General features: G+C 42.4%; 1 protein-coding gene across 7 annotated transcripts in view; it reads left to right on the top strand.

Moving 5' to 3' along the window:
* The window catches only part of LOC107992936 (sodium/potassium/calcium exchanger Nckx30C), a 55,628-nt gene that overhangs the window by 4,794 nt on the left and 30,503 nt on the right, over positions 1 to 20,331 (top strand). Inside the window, exons 2-3 of one of the 7 annotated variants that reach the window (XM_062087440.1) lie at positions 4,730 to 4,753; positions 17,471 to 17,729. In XM_062087440.1, coding sequence (XP_061943424.1) covers positions 4,730 to 4,753; positions 17,471 to 17,729 — 283 coding nt within the window. Of the gene's footprint in view, positions 1 to 4,729; positions 4,754 to 17,467; positions 17,745 to 20,331 lie in introns of all 7 variants that reach the window. The other 6 variants (XM_062087438.1, XM_062087439.1, XM_062087437.1 and 3 more) reach the window with 6 other exon arrangements.

Genomic DNA, 20,331 nt, shown 5'->3' with positions numbered 1-20,331 from the left:
GTTGAATTTAATTTTCTCGCGGAAATTTTCACGCGTCTAATTGTGTCCGTACTCTTGGAAAATTGTCGTTGTCGCGATCATTCGCACGAAACGGGTGATTACGATCGGTACGATCGAACGAAGGAACGAGAAAGGGAAGGACTTTGGTTTGAATCGATCGAAAGATCGAATTATCGTGTTTAATTAATACACGAATGGCCGAGTGCAAAGGGTCGCGAAGAGTTGGAAATTGCCATCGTCGCGAAATACTTGGACAAAGGACTTGGATCCAATAATTCTGTAAAAAAGGGAGGATGTTCGCCGATCCCGTTTCTCCTCATCTTTTTCCCCCCGTGCTATTTCCATCTTTATCCGATAGTTGGTGAAAATCTTGGTTCTCCGGCAAGTTACGGCATTGCAGTGTGCAGAGGCCCTCCACCCATCGTCGAATCGATTCGACAGAGGCCCTTCCACGCTTAACCTCGCCACGACGATATAACAACCACCGACGGCCGAGCTCGTGTGCACGCTCTTCTCCACACTCTTCCTCCGCTCTTCGCGTTATATAAAACGTACGCCGATGAAACGCACGCTCGAGTTGCCGGCAAATCTGGCTGACAAAATCCGATTGACCGGACAGACCTAAAGTGTTTTCGAGAGAGTAACCGGTAAACGTGGGGGTCGATGCTAATAATATAATTAATCGTCGGTCTCGCCTCTTGTTGCCCGGGGTGACGTTGCTTTATTTCTTGGAAACACGCGAATCCTGCCCGTTTAAAGAACCGTCGTCGATGGATATCTCGAGGTTTTAACGCGGTGCTTTTCAACTTATCGAGATCGTTTGATCGTAAGAAAAATTTGCTCGATCTCTTTATTTCCGGGACGCGCGAAGCCGTGTTGCTTTCGATTCCACGTGTAAACGAACGCTCGTGGAACGAACGAACGCGAGTTGGAGAGGGTTCTCGAGACACGGAGGCGTCGACGCGTAGCTGCGTGTACGCCTCGTCGAGGGGTCTTGAAAAGGGACAAAAATTTAGGGTAATATGGAAATTCAGGACGCGAGTTCAGCTTGGATTCGCTCGCGAAATAGCAAATTGTACGTACGGTGATTCGTGGACACGACATTGATCGATTGTATCTTTCGAGGAATGGCAGATGAAATTTTTCAAGGAGAAAAGAGAAAGAGAGAATTTTTTATCGAACGTTTTCAAACTTTTTCTTCTTTTCTTTTTTTTTTTTTTTTCCTACGAGGAATTCGGAAGTAAAAAAAAAGTTTCGGCCGATGATGCGATGGAATCTCGTGGTATAAGGTTTCAAGGTATCATCACGGAAGATGTATCTCGAAAACTTTTAGAAAATTGTGATTGTTTCGGACAAAGAAAGAGATATTTTCTCGAGATAAATGAGTCGGGAATCAATCACGCGAGTGTGTGCTGTATCTCGTATACCTTTCATCTCTCGTTCGCTCGTTTCGTCTACGCCACACGTCGGTATCGTTCGTTTTCCCTCGGCTTAATTTTTCTTTCCCATTAACGCGAACGTGTCCATCGAGCAATCGGGTTTTCCTAGCGAAGAAAAAAAGTTGCGTATAAAGAAATCCCGCTTCGACACGAGGGATTAACGTTTACGATCGCGATACATATACACTTTATCCACGACGGCTAAAACTTTCATTTATTCTCCAATTAGGGAATGTCGCTCGGAATTAAGCGTAACTTTTGATTAGATTTTACTTTCGCAAAGTAATGCCCCAGAAATTATGGTTCGTCTCGCTCTCTACGACGTACAATTACAATGATTAACATAATTGCGTAATTAGAGATTACAATCTGATCGTTCGTTGCCTTTTTCGAAATAAATAAAACGTTGTTCAAACGAAAGAAGATTGGAATCATCGTATCGGAACGCGATTATTCGATTAGATTGTTATTATTATTCGGACGATTTCCTTGTTTCTATCGAGAAACAAGGAAAAGTAGGAAAAAATTATTTCCTAAACCTATCGTCGCTTGTTTTTTCCCTGGGATAAAAAAAAAAGAGGAAGAAAAAAAAGAGAAAAAAAGTATTTTCGTCTGTTAATGCGCGGCCGAGATTCTTTTGTTGAAATATCGATTCGCGGGTGGAAATTCGTCCCGTTACCTTGACCAATGACATTTCCTCCGCTTTCCAAAAACGAGAATGTATTTTTCAGTTTCCCGTTCCATGTTCCATTTGGGGAAACGATCTCCGCGCGAATAAGCGCACAACAATAGATCAATACCACCTTTGCGATAATTGACCCGGTGCTAGCCGAATTCTCGCGATTCGTTGGCTCGTTTCTATAAAAGGAAACGAAGAAAACGGGAAGGGGGTGGTAGGGAAGAGAAGAAGAGGAGACTGAGAGGAAAAGAAAAATATTCGTGCACCTCTCTCTTTCTATCCGGAAAAGTCGGAAATCGTCGGTTCTAGTTTTAGATTTCTTTAGATTCGGTGATTTTTAGATAAAACGTCAAAGGTCGCGCGATGCGAATAGAAATTGTGCGACGAAATCGTATCGTGCGATCGGATCGAGCGTAGCGATTCGTAGTAAAGATCCACTCGGTTCACCTTTCTTGATTTATCGCTCGGCTCGTTGAAATTATTATTTTAAAAGACGAGAAACTCGTGATCCGTTGCATCGATTATATCGGAACGAGAAAGAAAATCCAGGTCAACTTTCCGGCTATTAGTCGGTCTGTCGCGGGGAATTGTTGAAAAAGAATGATCGAGGAAACGTAATGTCTTTTGATCTGTTTGATAATTTGGTCTACGTGGAATCTTGGCCACTTGAAACGTTATTCCGTGGGAATCCGAGTGGAACGGATGTTTTCAACGGCGAGAATATTTCGTTCGATCTCGCGATGCGCGCGTACGCGTTATATATGCGTGCTCTGCTTCTACTCCGGTTGGAATAATAGGAACGCGTGGACGGGAATGCTGGAGCAAAGCATTGTAACTTTTCCTAATTAAATTTCGCGCATCGTCGTAGATAGAACCGATCTCGTTCTGGTACGTGGGATACACTCGCGAAAGAAAGTTAGGCGCGCACGATCGAGACTTAGTTGCTGGTTTCGTGGTAGGCTTTTGTCGCTATAACTCGGACGTAACTAAACTTTGACTTTGCGCAAAAATGATCGCCTCTGATGGTACGTCACGTACTCCGCAAATGGTATGCGCTCTAGATTTCTTTACGAGTCTCGTCTCGTCTTCCGCGAGGAAACACGCAATTAAGGAATTCTTCCGTACTCTTCCGTCGAGGAACGGAAGAAGAAGCACGAAAACTTTGCGAGGTGAAAACTTGCGCTCAAAGCGGAATCTTCTCGCCTCGAATGTAATCTATTCGTTACGGTCGAAACATTTCGTAATCGCATTTGAAAATTTTATCGTGCATTTTTCCCTTTTCCTTTTTTCTTTTTTTTTTTTTTTTTTTTTTTTTTCTTTTCTTTTGTTTTCATATCGATAGACTTTGGTTTCTTTATGGACTGAATTCTTCTCGAGAATCGCATCGCTTTGAAATAATTTATTTTTCTACCGATAGTTATTTCGTTTCGAAATTTGTTAGATTAGATTTAGTGCAGTCGCGGCAAATTTTTTTTTTTTTTTTTTGTAAAACTCTGTATCGATCCAATCCATCGTGACGATATTTTTCTCCTGTATCATTCTTTAAAGCATTCTCTCACTGAGAATACCTCGATTTTTGTATCTCCCTTTTTCACGTCCGTCCCGTTCTCTCAATAACGATCATTTAACGAGATTTAAATAAATAATAAATCCCGATATAGATAAAACGTTTCCCTTGGTCTCCGAAGAAACGCGTACACGATGAAATCGCTCATTCCCTACAAATTCAAACGGTCGAGCAATTTCAAATTCTCGTGTTTTCGCGATTCAAAGAAGAAAGTTCGTTGCCTCGATTAATGGGGAATTTCGACGAATTTTTCCAACGATGGCAAAGTTGAACTCAGCCGTGCGAGATAGGTCGTTAGAACGATGCGAAACATGCTGCCACGCAAACACGCCAACGAAAACGAGGATCGTGACACGCGGGTGATTCGCTTTAATTAATCCTTGCCGACTGAATCGAAATTCAGCGTCAAAATTATCGTATCGATCCGCATCAAACATCTCAGAAACACCAATCATCGTGCCTCATAATTATTAACAGAATCGAGCACTTGTTGTCGTGTTCGCGACCACAGAGCCTCTCCCCTGCTTTTTCTTTGCAAGCTTGTGAGATGTCGCGAACAAGAAAAAAAAAAATGAAACAAACTGCATTCGGGAAACGAGATGCCGTCGTATCGATCGAAGGTCGCAATTATTTGCACGATTGTAGTAAGTAAGTTTCAAGGATTCCGCTTTTTTTCCCCACTTCTTCTTCTTCTTCTTTTTCTTTTAGTTTTCTTCCCCCTCCTCCTCCTCCTCCTTTTCTTCTTTCACATCTCTCTTCTTCTCGTCTCTTTCTAATTTTTCCACCCTCTATTTCTTTTCCACCACTTCTTTTTGTTCGCTAATCGAGCCACGCGACCTTCGACTGGGTTTACGACGCCGCATACTCTTCTCCCTCTACACGACGCGTAATCTCTCTGTGCACAAGTCGATGTGAAACGCTTTCGCGAGCACTGCATTCTCGTGTGACTGTGCGCCGCTTGCGATAATCACGAATCATCGAACAAAACTACAACTTACTCGATTGTCGTTACTGTGATTGTAACTGGGTGTTTCTTGCTTGCAGCACCAGAGCGCCGCCCAGGCATTGGTGAGTCGCATGTCTCTATCTCTTTTTTTCTATCTCTCTATCTATCTATGTATTTATCTATCTATTTATCTATCTATCTATCTATCTATCTGTATCTTTATATTTTCTCTATGCGTACGTATATCATTTCGTTTCACGATGGTTGACAAAACTTTTGTATACACGATCGCCGCGTTGCTAAACTTTGCGTTATTTATTATCATCGTACGTGATACATCGATTCTTCTTCTAGCGATTCGCGAAAAGGAACGAAATTCCGCGGATCATCTTTTGGCGAAAGTTTAGCAATCGAGGCGTTTCTACGCGATGCATGATTCTGTGTCCTCGTACTTTGCCACGTCATATGCCTTTGATCGATGTATTTATTCATAACAAAGCATCAAACTGAGCCGGACGTTCCAAAAGTCGCGCAATCCTTCCTCGTCCTCGATTCTCCGCGATGCATTTCTCTCCGGGGTTGCAGAGGAGCGATATTGCGCGACTTTCGGAGCGGAAATTTGACGTATAATTGAATGATACCAACGATTCGAGGGGATGGGATCGGTTTGTTAAAAATTAACGAGATTTTAACGATGAGAGCAACGATGGAAAAAAAGGGGGAAAAAAGGAAAAAAGGATATTGGAGAAATGGATTCAAGGGTACGAGGCAGAGAGAGAGAGAGAGAGAGGGAGAGAGGGAGGCTGTTCACCCTCGTGAGATTTTGATGCACGGCCTCATTGTCGCCTTCTTCGAATTGAGCCGTTGCAGTTCTGATCTATCTCCCTTTCATCAAGCCCCCTTGATCGGTTCGGGATGCACCGATGCAGTCAGGTCCGCTCCGCGCACGAGAAGTGGCAGCTACGACAAAAAAGAATCGTTTATCCATGCCCTCAACCCCGTTTCCGCATAATAGATACGTAGACACGTACACACGTACGTATGTCCACACACATACACGCACACACACACACACACACACATACACAGAGGAGCAACATCCATCATGTATGTAGACGATAAGACGATGACACGTGGGGGACAAGAAGGAAAAGGGATGAATAAAGAAAAGAGAGAGAAGAGGGGAGGGGAGGGGAAGAAAAATTGGTTCGATCGGTCGAAAGTTGCACGCGACTTCTGTTCCTTCGTCATAACGACATCCACGATCGTAATTTCGGTGAGCACGTTCGATTCGAAATTACTTTGGATTGATAGGGACAGAAAATAAATCGGATCGAATTAGGATTTAAGATTAGGATTTAAGACTCGAAGGATATGATAATTTATGCGTCTGTCCACGTAAGCAACGTGAACGGTTTTTCTTTTCTTGATTAGATTTCGAGATGGAAAATGGCAATCGTGGGTCTGTAAGTCTGATGGCGAATCCGATTGAATTAATCAGTATCGAACGCTCGTGTTTTCTATCGTTGCGCGCGGCTCCGCCCCCTTCGTCGCTTTTGCAATTCTATCACCGTGATAAACAATGTTTTGAGGAAATGTCAATGATTCACGAGGTTAACCGAGTCCTCCGCGTTAAACCAGATTACTTTCCCGAACGTTCAATCGTCCACGCTTGATCGATGGAAATATTCACGGAAAGGTGGTGTGCTCGCATTCCTCGAAAAATCGATGGACCCGGATCCACGATCGACCTAGTTTTCGACCATCGGGGAGATAAATCAACCCTCGGCTCTCGAAGCTTGCACGAAGAAAGGGAACTACTCCGATAAGATTTGGGAGAATTCAACCGAGACTGTTGTCCTTTATCGCATATTCTATATGAGAAAAGTTGGGCCGAGTGATTTTCTATGGCAAGGCAAACTGGGTCGGAAATAAAAGTTGTATAATTGCGGCTCTATCGGTTTAGGATGGTCGACTTTTATCGAGGGACGGTAACCAGATGTAATTTCGCGAAACAAAGCAACCCCGTGTAAAATTATTCCGGTAATGGTAAGCAGTCTCGATTGGCTCTCTCTCGGATCTAAATAAAACCGGTCGGTATTTCGTCTTCGTAAACTGTATTATGATGGGTCGGTAAGACATCCTGTCGAAACGGAAATCGTAATCGGATTCAATGTCGAAACATCCCTTGACTTTTTTCTATCTGTTCTTTTCAGACCTCTGGAGCACGAGTCGAACGAACGATCGAGGGGAAAAAAGTTACAAGATCCGATTTCGTAGCGGTTCTTTTTCTCATTCTTATCCTCCTTGGCGAGGGGTCGAGTCGGGGAAAATTTACTAGTCTCCGGAGTTCGATTCACCAGTCCATTTCCACGTCTTTTAATTTCTCCTTGCCTCGCTCGATCGCCTCTTCTCTCAACTTGCCCCGTTTCATTGCGACTTTTTATCCGAATAGTACCGATTTCTTTCTTCACCGTTCTTCTTCACGATTAGTCGTTTTAATCCCAACCAATTAGTAGTCTCTGCGATATGATAATTATAAAGCGGGGAATCAACTAAAACTGTATTAATCGACAACGACGAAGAAGCTAGGATCTCGCGATTCGTCTCGAAATTGTTGTAAATAAAGAAAAAGAATTACCGATGGATAGAAAAGGTGATTACCCGAGAACAATATTATCGTTGATAGAAAGATTCTGCAAAATAAATGGCGAATCGTTGCATTTTAGCGAACTAGAATTTCGATGTTAACGACGATTTAATCCGCGTTAACGTCCACGAATTGTTTCCCGTTATGGTTAAATATTATTTATAATATCCTACCGGTTGGCCACCGCCAACGATATTTATTGCTTCGTAAACGGATGCGACCGCTGTCCGTTCATTCTGGCGCAGAAGTTGTCAATTATAGACCGCAATATTATCCAACGTACGGGTAAAAGTTTCGATTGGACGCTCCACTTTTACTCTTTGTGTTTGCGATTTGCTTGGGGAGCCAATAAAAACCGCAATCTGCCCGATAACTATTTTTGTTGTTGTTCGTTCCACGGATGTACTAGTTGCTCGTTTTCAAAAACCACGTATCGTATCTCGATAAAAGAATAATTGCAAAATAGAGAAATAGAGGTACGGTACATTATACGCGAAATTTGTACGTATTAACCAACAATATCGATCGACAGAAATAAACTTTCGGATAAACTTTCGATCATACGATAATACGGCCTAGTTCGTCGATTCTCTTAAAATGTTGTACGAATTGGTTTATGAAACGCGAGTGATTTTTTTCTTCGTCAATTATAAATATTTTTCAATCATGTACGCGTGATATCGTGCGAGAAGAAGCATACTTGACATATTTGTGAGAAATCTTTGAAGGATCGATTTTAGGGGCCAAAACAAACGCAAAAGTTTAGTTCGCGCAAAGTCGATTAAGATTTATTAAGTCAAGTTATGAACAATTTAAGTTCGAGGAAACAAGATGTAGTAGTTAAAGCAACGTGAATGGGAGGTCCTCGACTCAAAGTTATAAAGTTGTAACAAAAAGCTCTACCAGCCTATATAAAGGCAAGATTTTGATATTATAATAATAATACGGAGAATAAGGAGCGAGGAAAGATTTTTAAAGACCGTGCAAACGTGGTCTAGGTTAGGAAACGGTCATGGAAAGACGACGACAGTGAATCGAAGCCAGTTGTAAGCCGACCCAATCATTTATTTACGAATATTCCAGCAACCCTTGCTCTAAGTGCATGCAAGCCCGGATGCACGTTAGGTAATGCACACATTCTCCATTCGATGCTTTGATATTAGCTGTTCCATTCATGCCACGGTAGTGGCTTTTCGATTCATTGCCATCCACTGGACCTTTCTTGGTCCCTGCCTCGTGCAGGAATTCAAATTATAAATTATAAATTATGTCAATGTGACACAACGGTCAAATAACAAAATATTACAACGTTGATGATGTATACGTCTTGAATTATCTTGAAACGAGATTTTATTTTAAATTTAATCCTCAAAATTGACGATAAAGCAAAATTTAATTGCGATCTTGGAGACATTTCGTACGATTTCATATCAACCTAGTATCTTTCATGGCGGAACAATATATCCCTCGATATATACAAATTATTTGTACATCCTTTCGAGCTACGATTTTTTTCATTGTTCGCTTTAACGATCCCAAAATAATTACAAACTTTTTCATTCGCGTCCTAATTGATTCCCCTCCGGTTTGAGTAGCTCGTTGAATGTAGCTTACTTTTGCGTTGTTTGACCTACTTGCCATCCGCGATGAAATATTTTAACCCCGGGTGCTCGTTCAATTACGTCAACCGGTCTTCGAGACAAAAGATTCGGAAGACAACCGAGAATTTCCCTCGCGTCGTCGCATCGTATGCGACTAGACACGTCCGTGCGATCTCTTTTATTTTTCACCCGACATCGGATAATTTCAAGTTTATCCGTTGTTGAAACGCGTTACTTCCCCCATCGATGATCCTATCAGTTGTTCGAAGGTCTCGTCATCAAAATTCTCTATCCAGGACTCGTCTTCTTCGTGCAGATTATTGGACCGATCAACGATACAAATAGCTCGGTAAACATCGACAAAAGTGCAAAGATACGGGCTTAATCGTCGAAAGGCTCGTCGATCTCGAACGGGGATCGATCGATAATGTTTCCGTTTGCCGACAGTTTCGAGAAAAATTCGAGCAAAGGGTGAGACCGCGAGATTGGTCCGGCTAAAGTCCTTGATAAAAATCTAGGAGCGTAGAACGAAGCTTCTCAGGTTTATTTACAGGGTGAATTATTGTTTTCGCGTCCACTCGGTGGCGCGCAGGGTAGAAAAGTTTGTTTGCTCGAAACATCGCCGTCCTTGACGAGTCGGTGCAAAAGAAAGAATCTGTGACAATCGAATGGCCGGGGCATTGTTGAAATGTGACGAAGAAACGAGTTCAAATGAATCCCCGGCCTCACTTGGCCTACTCGCTGCATTTGCCTCAACAGTGCACTCTTGAAATATTGCCAGCTGCGATAAACGCCTACGCTCTCGTTCAATGCGACTCTGTTTCGAACGGACGTGTTACACGTCAAAAGAGAGGAAAGTAGAAAAAAAGAAAAAAGGGAAAACAGTGGAAGAGGGGAGAGAAGAAGGGAGAAAAGAACGAAGAAGGGAATGTATCGTACGCAGGATGCAATCAGAATGGCCGTTTGCCGTTGCGTTGATCACACGTTGTGTCCATCTTTGCCGCTCGTTTTCGCATTCGTTGAAATTTTTCTCGCCTCCATTCCTTTCGAAAGAATCCAGGATCCCTGGTGTCGAAGGAAATTTTGATTAAATAGCAATTATCCCCATCGTGATCGAAATTCCGACAATTCCGTTATTCGCCATACTCCGACTCCTCGTTGTTCTCCTCCTTCGACTTGGCCTATAATTAATTATAACGCTGTTATCGATAACAGGCTATTAACCATCGCTTCGTCTCAAGTTCGAATCGATGTTCGCACAGACTTTCCTTCTATTCGTTTCTTCCTCCTTTCTTTCCTGCACCCTTTTACAGCACTTTTCTCTTATCGTATCTATCGAACGATTAAATCTCCATTACGTAATTACACGTAAATCAACGACACGTCTCTCCACCAAGATGTATCGCCTCCCTAATTGTTCCACGTTTCACAGCTTCACCCCCTTCCTGTTGAGCTCGGAGATTCGTACACGACTTCGCGCACATACGTAACTGTCGTTAATTGCGAGATCTCGTTCCTACTTATTTGTTCTCCGTTATTCTTCTCTTCCTGCTCGAGTTTCTTTTTTTCGTGTAACCGGGCCAAGGCCAGAACTCCCGGTTTACAGAATCGACGTTTACGGAACACACGAGCGAGAACGATGCACGGAATTGGTTGGAATTGGTTGTAAAATCGACTCGACCGGCCGAAACAAGTTTACAATTACGAAACGACGAAACGAGGTATGCGAATGTAGGTTAAACTTTGGAAGATGAAAATTTAGCATGGCCGATAAAGGGGCGGCGAGTATTCGCGCGTATACGAAAGTAGCAATTCGACGTAAAGGGGAAGCGAGCCCGTTTATATTGGTCGTCGTCGATTTATTTGCCGGATTGTTAACGATCTCGCGCCATGCGAGAAATTCGCGGAGTAGATAGCGCTGTTCGATTAGAAAGTTTAGAATTGTTTCTCACGTTGGTCTAAATTCAATTGTTCCGAATTGCTCGCGGCAATTGGCATCGACTGTCGAACTGAATCAACCACGCGAATCGATGATCGATATCATTGGAAACAATAACCAAACGAACAATCCTTTCCATCTTGATGGTTAAATTAAACGTTAGCCCGTTATCGATTGGAACGCCGTCGTGAACTTAACTCTCGAATCCAAAGGTCGTTCCTTTTCCTTTCCGCGTCTTCTTCGATCGACTTCGAATTTCGAATTCAACCGCTAACGAATTCCCAACGAAACGAGAACCCGTTTACGACGTTAAACATGGAGAAATTCCAAAGGAAACCATACCCGTGCCTAGATATAGGAGTGCAACGATCGTGCTAACTCGTATAAATTTGTCAGCCGCTCAACTAAGCAGCTTACCTCTCGTGCGCGCGACTTAACACGCGATCCTGTAAGCGCGCAACCCGACCGTCACTCGAACGTTCGACGTGCGTTCACGTGCCACCGATTCGCAATTAACAATTATCAATTGATCGTTTTTCGTTTCGCGTGCACGAAACACGCTCCGACCCGGAAAAAGACCCGAATGCCACGCCCATCTCCCCGATCCGCGGCCATCCGGACGCCTTCTCCCATATATTTTTGAATAAATCATCGTTACGATACGTTCGCCCGATATTATTCCGCTCTATTTATCATTCTTTCTATTCTTCGATCACAAGAGCGATCACTCACATCCGACATTGCGTATGTCCCCTTGTGTATAAGTGCACAGGATCGTTTTGCCTCTCGACACCACCGGTGTACCTGCTCATATTTTATTTGATCGGGGACGTTTCGTCCCAGTCCTCCTCGCCGCATCGATATTTTCGCCAACAAATATATTCAACCGATATTTACGAGCGCAGGAAAGAAGAAGTTTCCTCGTTCGAGGAGGAAACTGGATTTTCTACGAACGAACCTCGACGGATTCGTAAGGACCTCAATAAAACGTTACGAGATCTCTTCGTTTCTCCATTCTCTTCCAGAAAAGCTCTTGATTTTCGTGGAATAGAGATACGATTGATTTCTAAGGATTAATTTCTCTCGTCGCTTCGGCTAACTGTCTTCTTTTTCTCTTTCGAAATGTTTCTTAGAATTTTTCGGGATTGATAAATATTCAACGTGACGATAAATCATCAAGGCGCAGGATGAGCTTCTTAACTCTAGCTCTAAGTATAAAAAAGTGTGCAAGTATCGGCACTTGGTATCAGGAAATAGTGCCAATTTTTAGCGACGATCCCCCGAAGGCTTCGCCCAGATTCGCGATATCAGCCTCCGTCACTCGACGACCCGAACGAACTCGCGGAATTTCGAACAACGGGCGCAAATATCGCCGCGAGGACAGTCGGGTGGAAATCGAAGGACGAATCTCTGTTGGCACGGATCCGCTAAGAAATTTCTCCTGTCAAAAGCACCGCCAGTTAGCGCGAGTTTCAAGAGCCTGTTTTTCCTCCAACCAATTCTCTGCTCTTGTCATTTCGGAATCGTGGAAACGATCGACTTAATGCGACATCATGAATCAAAAGAGAAAAGTTGTGGATCGTTGCAGGTTGAGAGAGAGAGAGAGAGAGAGAAATCGTAATCGTGGAATTTTTCAAGTTTTCTTCATTCCACCCTCTGTCGATTGTACCGGAGATTATGAAACACTCTGTACAATTGAAGGAACGATATACCTGGTGGAAAGTTTGCAGAGGCATTATGCTTTCAGATGCAACGAAACTCTTGATAAGTCAACAGAACTCTTGGTCGAGGATACTTTTTAAGGAAAAGTGGGCCTCGGTAATAAGCAGCAAAGAAACGAAGTCCGTTTTTCGCTTCGTCTCGTTTCGTCTCGGGGATTAGAAAAGTTGGGCCACGAGCCACGATTTACGGCGGCCTCAAAAATCTTTCGCGATCGTTCTCGTTCGTATTTTCGAAGTCGGATACATAATTGCTGGACCGACCCGGCTCATCCACAAACCGTGGTTTATTTAACCGTTTCATTTCCCGGATGAGTTACAATTCATGCCGCGTTGAAACGCGGTGTTTAACCACGTCTCAAAGGAGAAGAGGGTTCCCAAGGGTGTTGCGGATTCCGAAACCCGGTGACGTAAATATTTCGCGATGAAATATAAGCGAGTCCGTGACAAATGATTCTATCCAGTTTCGGGATCACCTCGAAAAGAAGATTTAATATTCCACCGGTGCGCGTCCACGAGTAAATTTTGTATTATTGATTTCGACGAACGAGCCCCATCTTTCGGGAGCACAAATACCGTCGTTAAAACGCGCAACGATAAAAATTGCTGGAATAACGATCAAATCAAGGATTTTCAAATGAGACGATTCTAATGAAAGATACATTGTTATTCCACACTTTTTATTTTCGATTCCGAAGATGATTGTTCGTGTTTAACAAATTATATATACATATATAATAATAATAATTTGAATCGAAGAAGGAATATTGAAACAAATTTTATATCGTTACATTCCTCTTTTCATCATTTCTATTCAATATATGGAATATATATTCGTCGTTGAAATGATTTTATTAGTATGATTTCAACCCAACTCTCGGATACCCGCACGAAGGGATACACGCGTGATTCTCGCAGTCCATCTCGTTAATTACAAAGTTCATTACCTCGTCGACGTGATACGACAGACATGAATACGAACACAGACGTATGTACAAAGATATATCCCTAGTTGATGCTGAGATCTGACATTCCTAGTTTCAACCTCGTAACTGTCTGCGTTTATCTCCGAATCATCTTTGGCTAATCGCTATCAACTCGAATTTCCATCCATCTGCGCGATTCGGTTGAAAACGAGAAGTGAAAAAAAGGAACAGTCGATTTATCTCTTGTTCGAAAAAATTCGTCGGAAAACGCTGGTCGTCGTTCGTGAAGAGGAACAGAAAGAAAATTTAAAAGACTTTCATCTACATACGAAAGAAAACACGCGATGCGCACGAATGAGATATATACATCAAATAACAAGAATTATTCTTTCATCGCGTAGCGTTCCATCCATCTTTCAAAACATAATTTAAAATGGAACATTTCAATTTCTTTTGCACACGTTCGCGCGACATATCGCGGAAAATTGAGAAGAGAATTCGAAACGGCGAAAACAGATAGATCGTATAGAGAGTACCGTTGATGAAGTTTTCATTTTTCAACTTTTCATTCGTTCAGAAAATTCAGCTCTCGTTAATGCTTTTCGTTAATGCCAGCTTTTCTAAACACCAGTCTAAGCGAACCTCCCGAACGCCCTCGAACGATCGCCAAAATTTAGAGGAGGATATCTCCACGCGTAATCGTTCATTTCGAACAACCTTCTCAAACCTCGTAAAATCAATCCGTCTCGTCCAATTATTCGACGTCCATTTATTTCGATTCGTCTGATGGAATGCGCGCCGATTAAACCGAGGCCTCGTAATAAAAAGGAGGGGGAAAAAAAGATAGCCGTCGGTCTGACGTGATAATTTCCTCCGGATAGGGTGGAAACGTAATTGGCAAACACAAGCGAATGCAGTGCGACGTCGCGGAATTACGAGCAATCCAGCTTATGCGTCGGCTACGCCGCATCATTATCTCGTTCTGTGTGGAGTGTGCGCGCTTCGTCTCGTCGCTTCTGTGCAAACTACGCCGCGAGTATGCGCGCGGAAAACAGGATCCTCGACGAATTCGTAAACATTTCGGGCCTGTGTGGTGCGCCACGTAACAGGTAATATTGCAGTAAGGGGTTGTTTGGTTTAACCGTGGCGGTGGAGTGAGTGAGAGAGAGAGAGAGAGAGAATCATCTTGAGGGAAAATTCGAAACAAGACAAGGGATAACAAGGATACAACGTACATCGAAATTTAGCATTCATAGCAATCATAGTTTTTCATAGTTGGTCTTCTCATCCCTGTTCTCGATTGCCGGGTGTTCCGTCCACCTCTGGCTATTTTTCACCCGCGCGAAATTACTTTTTACCGCATCAACGTGTCGCGTATTTTCAGGTCGTTTGTTTATTCAGGGTCGGCTCTTTCCCTCTCGCTTTCTCTCTCTCTTCCTCCCTATCTATTTTTATGGAATATATCATCCGCAAATAAAGACGGTTCGTTGAGTCAAGTGATGAAGTAATTTGGAGCTATTAATTAATGCCCGTTATTATTAAATGAGGGAAAATTGAATGAGAAATTTTTATTTTCCATCAAGCTCGATACAATTATACGGTTCGTAAATAGAGCGCTGATAAATCGGGTAGCGCGAAGAAGAAATTCGGTGTTACGAATTATTGCATAATTGTAAACGATCGAAAAAACGGGAATGGATGATTTTTACTTTTCTTTCGATTCGTAGAATTTTACATTTCGCGGATTGAAAAGAACGCTGAAACTGTATCTCCTTCGTCAAAGTCACTTTTTTTTTTTTAATTCATTGAAAAAATGTTTTTGACAAAATTAATATTGTATTTTATCGAGATAGTTTAAATGTAACCGGATTGCGGATATTTATACAAAATTTGAATGTTTTCACAACATTCGCGCACACGGAACAGATGTTACTGTGCATCGTGATATTTGAAGAATTTATCGAACGAATCTCTATTTAAACTCGATTTCTTTACTCCTGGAAAAAAGTAGAAGATTCTTATTTTTCATCGAGTAACGAGGAAAAAATTCATACAAAATTATAATTAATTGTTATTCGCTCAAGTTAAACTCGACGAAGAAAAGAGGAAGAAAAACTTTGGTCAAACTCGATAGGGAGTATCGTATCGTAATAGGAACATTTCTCGAAGTTGTTGAGAATAATCGAATGAAATAGAATGTATTATCGTTAATGAACAATGTTTCACTGATTCGTAACGGGTTTATTGTTGAACGGGTAAAGTTAGGCCGTCATTACAACCCTGATTCATCTGCATCTAAACGAACAAAAGGACAGGCTTTATGTATCCAGGCTAGTAGCGATACACACGAGACTCGTGATCCGTGACCAAAGCTGTTGCACGATTATCCGGAAGCGACCTGAAAGTAGGAAGCCGAGGCGTGGGAGTACGTTAACGCTTCATGCATAGTAGATGAGATCATCTTTCTCGCCATTCTTTCTCATCCTTTCGAAGGAAAAATCGAGGGAAAAAGATGGAAAAAAAAAAGAAAATAAATAAATAATACGTAAGCCATGTGGTATGCTTGACACGATCGTTCAGATATGATTAAACATGTATGATTAAATGTATGATAAGCTTCGCATCGCGCATATATTTCCGGCTCAGAAAACAACAGAAAATGACACGATCGTGAAAGAATTGTTTCGTTCGACGAAAAAGAAAAAAAAAAGAAAAACTGAATCACACAATGGAACTTATTTTTCTCACCTTTTTGGTGAAATTATTTTTAAATTAAATTAAATATATCGGAAAGATATTACTATCGAATATTAATATCATCGATCAAGAAAGTTTGGTTATTTCGTTTTTGTGATTGGAAACTGTAAGAATGTGGAAAATGGAGTTTTGTAATAATTTTTTTTTTTTTGGAAATATTTCTTAAATTTATTAAACGTATCCATCGGTTAACATCGATTAAGTTTTTCACTACTTATAAAAGATCAGTGAGCAGTTATTCCGACTGTTTTTTCGAGCGTATAAGAAGGTAGCGTGAGGTAGTTTTAAACACGCAATCGCTTTGATAACGTGTAATGCCGTGTATGAAGTAAAAACGTACTTCGGTTGCTTGGTGAAGTCATCGATCCCAAAGTCTGGTTGACTGTAGCCATTATCCCGATTCATTCGAGTCGTAAAAAATCGAAGCCACGAGAGGGTGTTTCGAAGCGGGTAGGTAGGATACTCACAGCTTGGGCGCTTGATCGATCTTTGAAACGATCCCTAGTCGAATCGAAGGTATTATTGGACAACAATTTTTCTTTTCTCACACGTGGGTCTCGTAAAAATCTACCGTCGAGTTAGAGCGAAGGGTGACCGAGCGAACGAAGATAAATAGCAGCGAAGGAAAGGAAAAGAAGAAGAAAAACAGACGAATAAGTAATTAAAGAAAAGGGGTACGAAAATAAAGTAGAATAAAAGCTAATAGGAATGAAGGACAACTTGACGAAAAGCTACCTCCTTGCCGATTTCGGTAAATTTGAAAATTTGTTGTTAAGAACAGAAAAACTACTACATTTTGAACAACTCTTTCTTATATACGCGTGTAACGAAGTCGTACGCGTAAAAATACTTTTCACGTTACGTACGTATCGAGCTTGTCAATTTTTCATTCTCGAGCGAGAAAGACGGAATCGTCTTACTTCGACGCAAAATTGCTAATAATTTCAAAAAAGCAACTTCGACACGAATTTTCACGCTTTAATCTCTTCTAATTATAAATTTTATTTCGTTCGAACGTTGATTACGATGAACGTTATGAAAGAAAAGTTGCTCAAACTATATGATCCTTAACGACACAGGTTGTGAAAATTCATTGAAATAGACGAGGAGTTAATAGTTTTTCGACAAGCTCGCTGAAATGAAGAATAAGAAAAAAAAAAAAAACGTAAAATAAAAAATGTAAGAAGCGGATAAAAGGAAGAGATCGATGTTGTATTGAGAGACGAAATGACGTGTGTGTTCCAGCAGCATCCGAACGCGACGAACAGTAGCGAGACGAGCGTGGGTGGCGTGTCGGGTGCATGCGGAAGCAGCGGCATACCGGCGGGTGGAGAGGCCGGGTGCAGCAGCAGAGGTGGCAGCAGCAGTGGTGCCGGTGGCACGGCCGGACAGGGCTGCGAGCAGGGAGCCCACGGTGGCTCCTCGTCTCATTCCAGGGAGAGCCACGCCAAGTTCAGGCACGGCTTGCTACAGCTTATGATCCACACGATCGATCCGCTCCACGACGGTCAGTCCCGCGCCGGTATACCAACTCCACACTCTATCACTCTCGCTTGCCGCTTTGCCTTAGCGCTGACAGCACGCTCTTAGCTCGTAGTCGTTATATTTTATCGTAGTTTTCCTTCCTTCCTTTCTTTTTCCCTCCCCCTCTATTCTTTGTCTCTTTCTTTTTAGACGCCCTACGCTCTCGAATCAATTCTCGCCAAGTATTATCTATCGTTGTAACGATCGATCCACGTTTTTCGCTTTTCCAAACTTTCCGAGAGGATACGATTAATTTTTCTGGCACGACGGCGGCTGGTAAAGAGGCGGGAGTTAGCTCTTTTTGCGGTAACCGTATCCGTATCCTGGAAAATCGAGACGAACCGCGAAACTTGGGAAACCTCTATTCGGATAAAGTGCTTTTAAATGTAGAGTCGCGATAAAGCTTGCGAGAATCTCCAGGACACACCATTCTCTCAGCCTTTCCCTCCCCCTCTTTTTATCGATATGCGATATACAATAGGGAGGGAGGTCAACTCTTGACACCGGTGACGATTATTACCGGGGATGATTCCATTCGATCGCGAAATATCTCCTCGGTTATTAAGAGATACTCGCGTAGTAATTCAAAATAGCGTGTTGTACTGTAATCCTAATAATACAATAAGGGTAGTTCCGTGTCGCGAGACAGTTTCCCAAATAACTAACTTCGTTAATTAATCGGCAACTAATCGTGGTGTGTGGTTGAATATCATTGAGCTTTATAGATTCCAATTGAAAATTTCAATTGAAAGTATATTTAAATCCGAAATAAGCAGTTGGAAAGATCTTGGACGAATTGTAACTCGTTTAACCTTTTTACATAGAGACGCTCGTTCTTTCTTTTCTCCGGCTCGGTAACAGCGTCTACATCTGATGTTACAAGTTTGAGCCGCGTACGGTTCTTCCTTTACACGCGACTCGTGGTTTTAAACAATTTGGGAAACAAATCGGAAATAGGGGTGATGTAGCACGTAGCATTTGCGTTGTTGCTCGTCTAGCTGTACTTGTTTGTTGCATGACCGATGACTGTATGTGCAGTTGCGTCGGACCAAGTAATTAAACGTTGCGAGTACTTGACGATAACGAGCTGGAAGTTCAATGTCGTGCACGTTGTTGCCTGGAGCTTGCGTATTCGTTGTATTCGTTGCACGTTTATACTTTGGAAATCAGTGGAACGACTCGAGTTGCGGCCAGACATACCCTTCTTTCTTTCTTTCTTTCTTTCTTTCTTTTTTTTTTTTTTTTTCATAGTTTCGAGGCGGCATCGCTCGATACATCGAACGAACGAACGTGTGTGCTTCTTCTTTCCACGGTTTAGATTATCGGGATAGCGGGCAAAAAACCTTGAGACAGGAAGCAACTGTGACATCTAGATACGCGACTACTCTATCGACTGGCGATCGGAACGATAGATTAAACGCTAATGCGACGATTCGACGATGAACTGAGTAAATAAATGAGAGTGCGCGCTCGTTTCTCCTCCGGCCCTCTCTGCCCTTTTGTATTTATAGAGCGTGGCCTCATCGAGGGGAAAAAAAAAAAAAAAATCCAATTCAAGATACTATTTTTCATTGCGCCGTGATGGAAGGCCCGCGCTGTCGATTCTTGGCGCGGAAAAAACGTGCAATAACGAGAGATAAAAGAAGGTATACACGTCGTTCCAAGAATCGGATTATTTTTTCGCGGAAATCATGTAGAAAAGAGACGAGGAAAGAACGATCTTTCCACGTTGATAATTATTATTTTTTATAATTATCATTCCACGTAGCGCGATCTCGTAGACTCGTGGTTTATTCTTTGCGGAATTAGACGTTTATTAAATTTGAGAGGGCACGTATACACGAATATATTAGAGATTAGAATGGCCGATTGACCTAGAAACTTAGAGGGGGAACGCATTCGAAGGAAAATGTCTCGCACAAACGTTCGAGATTTCAAGTCTGACAAAGACAATTTCGTTTTATCGACGTATAAGCCGCGACTCGTGTTCCCGACGTCTCGTGAAACGAACATCGTAAATTCCTTTACAGCGCGGCATTCGTCCCGCGCGAAATTCCGATCGACCGATCGATAAACTCTCTCTCTCTCTTTGCCCTCGTGGCAAGCGTAATCGTTATACACCGCGTGATGGAGGACGGATCGCGTGCATTTTCGGCCGCGAGCCAGTCGATGAAATTTGTACAAGTGTCTGGACGAGCGTTTGTTAACCGACCTTCTTGGGGAGGTGCTCGAAGGGTGGGAGAAAGATCGCGGTTGGCGTGATCGATAGGAATCTTAATCCAGAAGGTAACCCCGATAATCTCGACGTTGAAATTGATTTTCGGCCCGTGCACGTACGTGTACCGGAGTCGCTTATATAAATAGGTCAGGTCACGCGCGAATGGAAAGAAAAGGACGATCATCAATTAGACAACTCTTTCACGTGGATCACTCGGATGGCCCCGTTGTAAGTTAAACCGTGTCGCGTGGATGAAACGAACCGTTCCTCCATCAGATCGTTCTAATCAGATTCTTCTTTCTTTTTTTCTTTCTTTTTTCTTCCCTATATTTCTATAACGCGTAACTTCGATGTACAATATACGATA

The sequence above is a fragment of the Apis cerana genome, linkage group LG1 (genome assembly GCF_029169275.1).
Source record: "Apis cerana isolate GH-2021 linkage group LG1, AcerK_1.0, whole genome shotgun sequence".
Classification (NCBI taxonomy): domain Eukaryota; kingdom Metazoa; phylum Arthropoda; class Insecta; order Hymenoptera; family Apidae; genus Apis; species Apis cerana.
Note: the sequence above shows the minus strand (reverse complement) of the source record. Positions and strands in the feature narration are given on the sequence as shown.